The sequence below is a fragment of the Anomaloglossus baeobatrachus genome, chromosome 6 (assembly GCF_048569485.1).
Source record: "Anomaloglossus baeobatrachus isolate aAnoBae1 chromosome 6, aAnoBae1.hap1, whole genome shotgun sequence".
In the NCBI taxonomy this organism is placed as follows: domain Eukaryota; kingdom Metazoa; phylum Chordata; class Amphibia; order Anura; family Aromobatidae; genus Anomaloglossus; species Anomaloglossus baeobatrachus.
The window spans coordinates 496211007-496223149 of NC_134358.1; the positions used below are offsets into that span (position 1 = coordinate 496211007).

Below are 12143 nucleotides of genomic sequence, written 5' to 3' on the forward strand. Positions count from 1 at the left end.
ATATTGCTGTGTCACTTGTCAGACGCTTGTCATCTGCAGCTCATCAATATTTTGTCATGGCAGACATACTCTCTGATGAAATTGCAAAGGCTGCAACTAAGGCCTCGATTCCAGTTGTGTTTTGCACAGACAAGTACAATTCGATACAACATCAGATTGCACTCATCCGTGCAAAACTATGGGGCAGTGTCCATCTGTGATTGACTTCTCATGTCATTTCGGCATGAGAAAAGAATCGCAGCAAGCTGCATTTGGCAACGAGCCTCGGCTTACACGCACCCATACAAGTCTACGGGAGCGTGTGCAACATCGCTCTGCACTCAGATGCCATTCAAGTGCAGTGCAATATACGCAGAGACAGGCCGGGGAGAAGAGGGAGAAAGTGCTCTCTTGCTCCCCTCGGTAGCTGTAATCTGATTGCAAGATCGGATCACAGTCGCATGCTCGGATCACGCTCGCAGCAGAGACTGAGCCGAGGGTCCTTAGAATATCGCATCCAATGCTCTCGCATCAGAAGCTATGTGCAAGTGGAGCTGAGGCCTTACACGTGGATGCTACTTGCTGCAACCGGTATGTGACACAACAATGTCATGTCACCACCAGGAATAGGAGGACTGACAAAGCTGGGACAGCGCCACTACAGGAGGCTAGTATACACTGTTTTCGTTTTTATTTGGGTCCTGAATTAGTTGTGCTGATATTGTTCAGCAGCAGACACCGCCTTTAAGTCCTTTATCTAGTTCAGTGCTTTTGCAAAAATGTCCGCATTGCTCTCTCTGCTCACTTCCTCTCTACAGTCAGTGTTATTGATAGGGTTAAACACAGATATCAAGAGTGGACTGGGGAAAGTATCTTAAGTTTCAGGGAGGGTACAGAAAATAGGCTATAGAAAAGGAGGAAAGAACATTAGAACATTCATAGGAATTAAAGGGAATCTGTCACCAGGTTTTTGCACCTAATCTGAGAGCAGCATAGCGTAGGGGCAGAGATCCTGATTCCAGCGATGTGTCTCTTACTGGTCTGCTTAGTGTAATTTTGATAAAATCACTGTTTAAACAGCAAGAGATTATCATTACAGGACAACTTGTCGTGCTGCCAGGTAGTCCAGCATATTCATGAGCTCTGTATAACTGCTTGATCTGCAGCAGAGAAAACACTGATTTTATCAAAATGACAGCAAACAGCTCAGTAAGTGACACCGCTGGAATCAGGGTCTCTGTCTCTACATGAAGCTGCTCTCAGATGGGGAGAAAAAACTTAGTGATAGATTCCCTTTAAGCGTAGACAGAAGCGGGGCTGATAAATGAGCTAATGAAGACAGGAACACATGGGATACACAAATACATCAGATCCAGCCTCCATTACTGAGAGGGACATTCCCACATGAGTAAATTCTATATGTTGGATCAGGCTGAAAACTGCATATCAAGGTGTCTGAAAATGATGGGGGAATGAATTTTGCAGACTAAAATATAGTGCAATTTTAGTCACTAAAGGTAAATACTATGGATATTTTTGATCCTAAAAAATGATTTTTACATATGCTGACGGTTCTTGTTATTATCATAAAAATTTCTTATAAGATTGTGATACACAGAATGTAATTGTTGAAAGATTGGGACAATTTGCCTTGATTAATGTTTATCTCCCCATACCTTCTGGGAAGTAACACGCACACTTAGCTATGCTGAAAGTTCATGTTTATGGGGAAATGGAAGGATCAAAGTTGTCACCCAAATGATTGTGGAAATGATCCAATAATAACATGAACGGCTGTGGAGAGTATGAAGCTTCTCCTGGTCGCCCTGCAGATCCATCAGCAGACAATAAGCGGCTAATTAAGATGTTCTGAGCGCAGGGCAGCAGAGAAGAATGGAAGATTAGTTGCGGAAGTCTTCCAATAATAACTGCAACGAGCTTACATGACTATATGATGACTCTATTGTGCAATTACCAAATGTATTATCTATGTGAGCGCTAAAAATGGAGTTTGAGTATAAATCATCACCAACACAAGCCAGAGCCATGATTGCAGGTGTATTACTCGTCCAAAGCCAAAATGAAACCGGTTCCAATAAGCACAAATGGCAGAAGGGGCTGTGTCTGCAGATCTCTAGGTTTGCTGATCGTGGTTTGGTTCGATGACATGACAAGGAACAGCACCGGTGTTTCCCCAACTCCAGTCCTCATGGTCCTTCAGCAGATCATGTTTTCAGGAGGTCCTTAGTCCCGGATGATGATGATTTCAGGATGTCCTCGGTGCACAGGTGATGGAAAGATCAAGGCATCAGAACTTCTCACCGGTTTTCTCGGCAATCCTGAAAATACTCGTTAGGAGGCCTTGAGGATTGGAGTTTGGGAAACTCTACTCTAGACTTTAATGCACTCATAAAAAGGTCTCAATAGCCCAGAGCAACTTAGATGTCATCCCATCAATGAGCATTGACCCATGTTCCTTAATTACGATCTTTCCACCCGTTCTCTATGCTCTGCAAATGACTTCCGACTAACATCCACACTAATTCGAACCTCCCACTCCTGGATCCAAGACTTCTTCCGAGCTGCACCAATCCTCTAGAACGCTCTACCCCAAGAAATTAGGATGAATCACAACTTACTCAGCTTCAGACGCACCTTAAAAATGCATCTTTTTAGGGCGGCCTATCACACTCCCTAATCAAATTCAATTCACATAGTCCCTCTACAACGTCTCACAACATAACCCCATGTCAAACTCCATGGCACCCAAATGCATCTCAAGGTTCTGGCCAACTGGTTCAGGAAGGCATTATCTATGCCCCATTTCCTTGAGATGGCTGGATTGTCATTGTAAATAAGCACTTGTACCTTGCCCCCCCCATATCTCATTGTAGATTGTAAGCTCTGACGAGCAGGGTTGTCTTTTTTCCCTCTAAATATTGTCACGCTCCCCGGGTCCCCTGCGCTGCCCTCCGGCTCACCTGTCACGCTCCCCGGCTCCCCTGCCTCGCTTCCCGGGTCCTCGGTCCGGTCACCGCCGCTCCCCGCTCTCCAGCATCCATTGCCGGCGCGTCCCCGGCGTCCTGGTCCCCGCTCCCGGCGCCCGTCGGCTTCTCAGCCCCAGCCCGGCCCTGCTGCTTCCTCCTCGCAGCTTCCTGCTCTGGCTTCTGGCACTCGGGCCGCGCGCATGCGCATTAGGACGCGCGCGTGGTCATTGACCCTTTCTTAAAGGGCCAGCGTCCATTAACAGGAAATGATGCAAACAGGTACAGGGTATAAAGGGGTTTAATGTCCAAGGGGGCGGGGCCTGATCTTCGTGTTTCTTAAGCTAGGAGTCAGGTCTCCTGGTGTCTCTGTGATATACTCACCTATCTCTCTTGTAGAGCCGTGCCTGCCTCGCCATCCGGTCCTGCCGAATCCCGAACCCCGAACGCTGTCCATCTGCCATCCTGACAGTCCGTACCATCTCGGATCCCTGTGGTGACCCGTCATCTCGCTCCAAAGGTTCCGGACCCCGCCTGACATCTTCTCGGCTTCCGAACCTGAGCTGCGTCACCCGGACTACCATCAGTGACTCCGTGGTCCCAGGGACTTCTCCGTTATACTCGTGTGCACGGACTGTTCTGCTGCCTATAGTGCTCCAGCTACCGGACCCCTTACCACCATCTAGGAGTTCGGCCCAGTGGATCCACCTCCTGGGTCTGCCCGTCCACCTGGCCCTGACAAATATTGTATTTTCTTTAACTGTTACTTGATTGTATATGATCCTCTTGAATTGTAAAGCGCTGCGGAATATGTTGGCGCTATAGAAATAAAGATTATTATTATTATTTCTTTCCCCATGTACCATGAAGTTGTCGACAATACATCTTCTGTTTACAAGGAGCGATGTTCTGCCGACAACGGGGATTTTTATTCTTTTCTTATGATTTTTTTCCCTGATTGACCGATTATTGGAAGTGTAAAAGTGCCTCTATTCTGCTAAATGTTATTGATTTGGACAAATAATGCCCATTCTTCTCTTATGAGAACATCAAAGCAAAGAGACCCACCCATTCCTTTGATATTTTTGTACCAGGGAGCCTGATGAAGGGGTATTATTGATCCAAAATGGTGCAGCGCTGAAGTGTTAATATTGATACTCAACATCTTGAATGAAAAACGCCATTCTGGCTGGAGTTCTGGTCCTTCTCCAACCATTAGAAGGTCCTGAAGTAGTGAGGGCCCAATACCATAAAAATGAGTCAGCAGAGGCACATGTAGCCATTGGTTAGATTAGGATCTACTTGACTCGTGTCATGACAGTTACGACAAATCCACATTGGAATGGATTAAACACTAATGGATTCAGTTGACATAACTGGTTCATTGGAGTCCTCTATGTTTACCAGCAAGTAGTAGTCTTCCCCTTTCTTGGCGTTAAGAAAGGCATAGAAAGTAAATTATCACAATGTGAACAATAGAGACTATTTTGTTTTGTACAGCACCTGAAATAATCTATTCATTCAATTCATTCAATTTAAAGCCTTCTACACTCTGCAAAGAGACGCAACTACATAAAAGCAATCCCGCTGATAGGGTGCGAAGGCCTTCCCTGCCAGACACGCGCACAACATTCCTCGGGTTAGTTTTATCAATTGCAAACTATTATTGAATTGCAGGTACTCCCCACAACAGAGGCGGACATATCATTAGTGCATCCTGTGCAGCCGCACGGGGGCCCAAGAAGTAAGGGGGTCCATTATTACCACCACAGCAGGTGGAATTGTGCATTTTGTGCATCTTAAACTGGGCCCATATACTGTTCTTTCACAGGGACCCATATACTGTTCTTGCACAGGGACCTGTATACTGTTCTTGCACAGGGACCTGTATACTGTTCTTGCACAGGGACACATATACTGTTCTTTCACAGGGACCCATACACTGTTCTTGCACAGGGACCTATATACTGTTCTTGCACAGGGACTCATATACTGTTCTTGCACAGGGACCTATATACTGTTCTTGCACAGGGACCCATATACTGTTCTTTCAAGGGGACCTATATACTGTTCTTGCACAGGGACCTATATACTGTTCTTTCACAGGGACCCATATACTGTTCTTGCACAGGGACCTATATACTGTTCTTGCACAGGGACCTGTATACTGTTCTTGCACAGGGACCCATATACTGTTCTTGCACAGGGACTCATATACTGTTCTTGCACAGTTACCCATATACTGTTCTTGCACAGGGAACCATATACAGTTCTTGCATAGGGACCCATATACTGTTCTTGAACAGGGACCGATATACTGTTCTTCCACAGGGACCCATATACTGTTCTTGCACAGGGACCTATATACTGTTCTTGCACAGGGACCTATATACTGTTCTTGCACAGGGACCCATATACTGTTCTTGCACAAGGACCTATATACTGTTCTTGCACAGGGACCCATACACTGTTCTTGCACAGGGACACATATACTTTTCTTGCACAGGGACCCATATACTGTTCTTGCACAAGGACCTATATACTGTTCTTGCACAGGGACCCATATACTGTTCTTGCACAGGGACCGATATACTGTTCTTCCACAGGGACCCATATATTGTTCTTGCACAGGGACCTATATACTGTTCTTGCACAGGGACCCATATACTGTTCTTGCACAGGGACCCATATATTGTTCTTGCACAGGGACCTATATACTGTTCTTGCACAGGGACCCATATACTGTTCTTGCACAGGGACCCATATACAGTTCTTGCATAGGGACCCATATACTGTTCTTGAACAGGGACCGATATACTGTTCTTCCACAGGGACCCATATACTGTTCTTGCACAGGGACCTATATACTGTTCTTGCACAGGGACCTATATACTGTTCTTGCACAGGGACCCATATACTGTTCTTGCACAAGGACCTATATACTGTTCTTGCACAGGGACCCATACACTGTTCTTGCACAGGGACACATATACTTTTCTTGCACAGGGACCCATATACTGTTCTTGCACAAGGACCTATATACTGTTCTTGCACAGGGACCCATATACTGTTCTTGCACAGGGACCGATATACTGTTCTTCCACAGGGACCCATATATTGTTCTTGCACAGGGACCTATATACTGTTCTTGCACAGGGACCCATATACTGTTCTTGCACAGGGACCCATATACTGTTCTTGCACAGGGACCCATATACTGTTCTTGCACAGGGACCCATATATTGTTCTTGCACAGGGACCCATATACTGTTCTTGCACAGGGGCCCATATACTGTTCTTTCACTGGGGCTCTTTTTGGTCTGTGTCCGCCAGTGCTTTACAAGATCCATAAACAGCAAAGTAGATCTATGTCAGAAAAAAAACCTACCGTGCCTTGTCTTTGCTGATATTCTGAATTCAGAAATGAAAATACTGTACAGTGAGTCATAGTCTACTTCAGACCTGTTAGATCCTCATTTTTATGACACATAGGGGGCACTGGACTGTAAGATGATGTGTGGCCACCTGTGACGGAAGCCCAGAGGACAAGGAGAGGGCCAGATGTGCAAGAACTGTGGCAGACACATGCAGAATGCTTACACATGTGAAGGAGATACTTACAGGTATATGAACCCTCAGCATCCTCCGCTTCTGGCTGCTGGTCTTTTTGGAAAGCTCCTTCTTCTTCTTAGTATCCATGGCTGTGCTTCCCATTCTTTGATGGACCCCCACAGAACTTGTCGCTGTTCCTGATACCAGTCCAGATGTGGAGCACAACCAGTGAGAGAGTCCAGGTGACTAGTTGGAGCTCAACCAGCAGAGAAGTCCATAACCCTTCGTGTTGGAGAATGCAGACATGCTGGCCACGGCTCACGCCCCTCGGTGGAGTGAGTGGACCTCACCCTGGCCAGTTGTGAGAGTTTATGGAATAAGCAGCCCAGGGGGATCAGCATGCACTAATCAGCTCAGGACTGTCACTTCCAGTGTGTACAAATCAGCAGCACAGCCCTGCAAATCCTCCCTCTCACTGAGGGGTGGTGCCACACATTTCCTACATCTGACAGGAGCCAAAACACACAGCCATGAGCTCCACTCACACAGGAAGTGAATGCAAGTTTCATATCTGTGTACGCAGAAAGCAGTAGCCTGGGATCCAAGTGTATTACTATCCATTTCCAGTAATGAATATCTTCCATCTGCTGCGTCACCGCGCACTCCAGCACAATCACTCCGGCTTTAACCCTTAACGCTGCTGCGACATCTGCGCTGAGACCACCAGATGAGAGTCAGACATCAAGAGGACCCTTTACTGTACACTGGAGATCAAAATTAGAGAACAATGTATGATCACTTGCTTTTTTCAGAAATAATGTAATCTACATTGATGAACATTTGAAGGTTTTTTTTTGTAAGGGGTACACCATGCCACTAGAACAGTGTTTTACAAAAGATCCAAAGTTTATCAACATAAAACCTTTATTTTGCCCAAAATGTGATGATCATGTACCGCCCCGGGGCTCGGCTGACAGCTGAGCCGCTCGGATCCGGGCTCGTCGGTGGGTGGCTCGAGCGCCTCCGGACCCGGGGGTCACGTCGCTCTGAAGGGAGGCTGGCGCTACGTGAGGGGTTTCGGTGGGGAGGTTCACGGCCGGGGCCGTGGTGTTTAGGGATTTAAGTTCGTGACGCCACCCACGGGTTGTGGTGAGTGTGGACACCACCGCTGCCGTTAACTAGGCTCCCGGGGACGGTGTTGTGCAGCCTGGTGTTGACCCCTCCGTGGGCAGGGGGTGATGGTCCCCAGGCCCGGTGGTTGCGAGGTGCGGGCATGTTAGTGCGGTGCGGTGCGCGGCCCGAGGGCACTGTTGTACTCACTATGACAGATACATCAGAGTCTCTGGTTAACCAAAAGGATGGTGGTCGGTGCCCGCAGCCGGCTGCATCTGGTCCCCCACACGGTTTGGTGGTTTCCGCCTTTCTCCTGCACCTCGTTTTGTAGATTTTGACTGCCTGCGCTTCCGCGACGGGAGACCGCTCCCCGGCTTTGTGTGTGTGTCGGGGGAGCCCGTTTGCCTGCAGACGCTGGCCCGTGGGATCTCTCTGCCTGAGCGGTGGCTTTCTATCCCCCTCGTTGGGCTGTTGTCTTCAGTCGGGACTTGGGTGGGAAAGAACCTAAGGTCCAGACCCCAATCAGTGAATTTGACTCGGTCCTGTGGTTTCTGGGCCTCGTTCTGGGTCTGAGTACCCCTCCTGGTGCTCCGGTTTCCAGTTGGTTCCCCGGTTCGGTACCGGTGGGCCATTACCCTGTCTCGGTCCCTTACGATTCCACCAGCCGTCTTCCCGGCTCCTGCAGGCTGCAACCACCATCTGCCTCCTGGCCACAGGGTATCCGGGCTACGATCCAGATCCCTGAAAGACGTTTTCACTTTTCTACTACTCTCTTTCACCTCCAAAACTAATCTGCTTGTTTTTCCCGCCTCAGGCTATCCGAACTCCTCGGTGGGTGTGGCCAACTGCCTGGCTCCGCCCCATGGTGTGAACATCAAGACCTGAGAGGGGAGACTCAGGGTTTTTAGGTTGGCTGCTGTTACCTTTTTAGGGGACTGGTGTTTGTGCAAGGGCCTGTCTGTGACTACCTGGCTAGTCCAGGGCGTCACAATCATAACTAGAGAACAGCAATGGCTGTAGCACAGAGAAAAATTATAAGTAAAATTTCTAAAAGGTAACAGCAGTCACCAATCAGTAGGACGTGTACAGGCCTTTGTTTTGAATGACTTCAGCACATCTGTGGCCACAGGACATCACTAGTCTCTCACACTGCTCTGGTGTGATTTTGGTCCACACTTCTTCCAGTCTCATCCACAGTTCTTTCACTGTTGTGGGGTTTTTTGGCCATAACTTTGTCACTAAGGATTTTTCAGAGGTTTTCTATTGGGTTTAGATCAGGACCCTGGGCTGGCCATTTCATTGTTTCAATGTTTTCTGTTTCAAGGAACCATTTTGCTATGTGACAGGGGGCATTGTCCTGCTTGAGGGATGAATGCAAGTAAGGAACCATGTGTTTTTAAAGAATGTTCTGATACACACTTACATTCACTCTGCCATGTAGCTGTAGGTCCAACTCCTGCTGCAGAAAACATTCCCCAAACCATGACATTTCCTTTACCACCTTTCACTGACTTTTTAACATACTTTGGGTTCAGTCTTTCCAAACTTTGTTGATGAACATAATGTTCATAATGTGTCTCCGCGGCATTCTTATTTTACATATTTTCCCAGGGGGCCTTGTTCTAGTGTCACTGCGTTGAGAAACACGTGATGGTGTCTCCGCGGTGTTGGATGTTGATCTCCCCGAGGTCAACCATCCTTACCTATGTAGTCTTCTACTAGGCATTGCTCCCACTAGCCAGTTTCCTACTCCACACTGATGAGGGGCAAATACCCCGAAACAGCTGTCTGTGTATGGATACCATGTTTTGGTATAGGCGGTTTCCTTGACTGGAGACTGCCCTTCCCGTGGTTGTTCCTTCCCGGTGAAAGACCTGGCTAGTTTCCTGCCAGCGTTGAGAAACATGTAATGGTGTCTCCGCAGCATTCTTGTTTTGCATATTTTCCCAGGGGGCCTTGTTCTAGTGTCACTGCGTTGAGAAACACGTGATGGTGTCTCCGCGGTGTTGGATGTTGATCTCCCCGAGGTCAACCATCCTTACCTACATAGTCTTCTACTAGGCATTGCTCCCACTAGCCAGTTTCCTACTCCACACTGATGAGGGGCAAATACCCTGAAACGGCTGTCTGTGGATGGATACCATGTTTTGGTATAGGCGGTTTCCTTGACTGGAGACTGCCCTTCCCGTGGTTGTTCCTTCCCGGTGAAAGACCTGGCTAGTTTCCTGCCAGCGTTGAGAAACATGTGATGGTGTCTCCGCGACATTCTTGTTTTACAGTATATGCAGACTAAGCACAAAAAAGTAAAAATATGGAAATATTAAACAGTGATGTAACAGTAGAGAAACAATAATCACTGTGAAGTCACAAGGAAGATTTATGTCACACAGTATGATAACACAGAGTGATGAACAAAGCAATGTTAGAAAAGACAGAAGCAAATACTGATGTCATATTTCAAAGAAAATTGAAACTCCAAAGGACAGAATTATTTTTTTGACAGTTATGTCACAGCATTGGAATAATGTACACAGTGATGTCACAGAATAATGATCATAAATACAGTGATGTCATAGAACAAAGATCATAAACAGCGATGTCACCACATTCAGATTATAAACAGTGATGTCACAGAACAGAGATCATAAACAGTGATGTCACAGAACAGAGATCATAAACAGTGATGTCACAGAACAGAGATCATAAACAGTGATGTCACCACATTCTAAACAGTGAGGTCACAGAACAGAGATAAACAGGGATGCCATAGAACAGAGATAAACAGTGATGTCACCAAACTCTAAACAATGATGTCACAGAACCGAGATAAACAGTGATGCTACAGAACAGAGATCATAAACAATGATGTCATAGAACAGAGATCATAACAAGTGATGTCTTAGAACAGAGATCATAAACAGTGATTCACAAAACAGATATAATAAAAAATGATGTTATAATATAGAGATCATAAACAGTGATGTCACAGTACAGAGATCAGAAATAGCGATGTCACTACACTCAGATTATAAACAGTAATGTCACTACACTCAGATTATAAACAGTAATGTCAGCAGACTCAGATCATAAACTACGCATCATAATATATAGATCATTTTGCAGTCATGCCACAATATAGAGATCTGAAACATATCATAAATAGACAAATATAATGCCCATAGTCATGTAACCGAACAAGGAACAGTGGTAATAAACAAAGTGATATCACAGCTAAGGGGTACTTCTCACATAGCAAGATCGCTGCTGAGTCTCAGGTTTTGTGACGTACCAGTGACCTCATCAGCGATCTCGCTGTGTGTGACACTAAGCAGCGATGCGGCCCTTGCTGTGAAATCGCTGATCATTACACACTGTTCTGGTTAATTTTTTCCTCGTTGGTCTCCCGCTGTGCAGCACACATCGGCGTGTTTGACAGCGGGAGACCAACGAGCACCGACTCTCTGTAAGCAGTGTACTCTGGTAACCAGGGTAAATATCGGGTAACCAAGCAAATCTGTTAGGGCCAGGTGGACGGGCAGACCCAGGAGGTGGATCCACTGGGCCGAACTCCTTGATGATGGTAAGGGGTCCGGTAGCTGGAGCACTACAGGTAGCAGGGCAGTCCGTGCACAAGAGTATAATAGAGAAGTCCCTGGGACCACGGAGTCACTGATGGTAGTCCGGGTGACGGAGCTCAGGTTCGGAAGCCGAGATGATGTCAGGCGGAGTCCGGAACCGTTGGAGCGAGATGACGGGTCACCACAGGGGTCAGAGATGGTACGGACTGTCAGGATGGCAGATAGGCAGCGTTCGGGGTGCGGGATTCGGCAGGACCGGATGGCGAGGCAGGATCGGCTCTAGAAGAGAGATACGTAAGTATGGCAAAGAGACACAAGGAGACCTGACTCCTAGCTTGGGAAACACGAAGATCAGGCCCCGCCCACTTGGACATTCAACCCCTTTATACCCTGAACCTGTGTGCTTCATTTCCTGTCAATGGACGCTGGCCCTTTAAGAAAGGGTCAATGACCGCGCGCGCGCCCTAATGCGCATGCGCGCGGCCCGGGTGCCAGAAGCCAGAGCAGGAAGCTGGGAGGAGGAAGCAGCAGAGCCGGGCTGGGGCTGAGACGCCGACGGGCGCCGGGAGCGGGGACCAGGACGCCTAGGAAGCGCCGGCAATGGATGCTGGAGAGTGGGGAGCGGCGGAGACCGGACTGAAGAACCGGGGAGCGAGCCAGGGGAGCCGGGGAGCGTGACAGGTGAGCCGGGGAGCAGCGCAGGGGACCCGGGGAGCGTGACAGTACCCCCCCCCACGCCCCCCTCCCCGCAACCGGGACAGGAAGGCACGGATCAGCGGAGTACCCACATTCTCCCGGGGCTCCCAGGACCTATCCTCAGGACCATACCCTGCCCAGTCCACCAGGAAGAACTGTCGACCCCGTACGGTCTTCATGGCCACGATATCCCTTACCGCATAGATGTCGTCATCGGCAATAGGAGGAGGAGCCGAACTGG

General features: G+C 47.9%; 1 protein-coding gene across 1 annotated transcript in view; it reads right to left on the reverse strand.

Annotated features, from left to right (window-relative positions):
- Window positions 1–6988, reverse strand: part of PRKAG2 (protein kinase AMP-activated non-catalytic subunit gamma 2) — a 479771-nt gene extending 472783 nt beyond the window's left edge. The window contains exon 1 of the mRNA XM_075315421.1: window positions 6585–6988. Within this exon, the coding sequence (XP_075171536.1) occupies window positions 6585–6677 (93 nt within the window). The 5' untranslated portion in view covers window positions 6678–6988. The remainder of the gene's footprint in view (window positions 1–6584) is intronic.
- Window positions 6989–12143: the final 5155 nt, after the last annotated feature.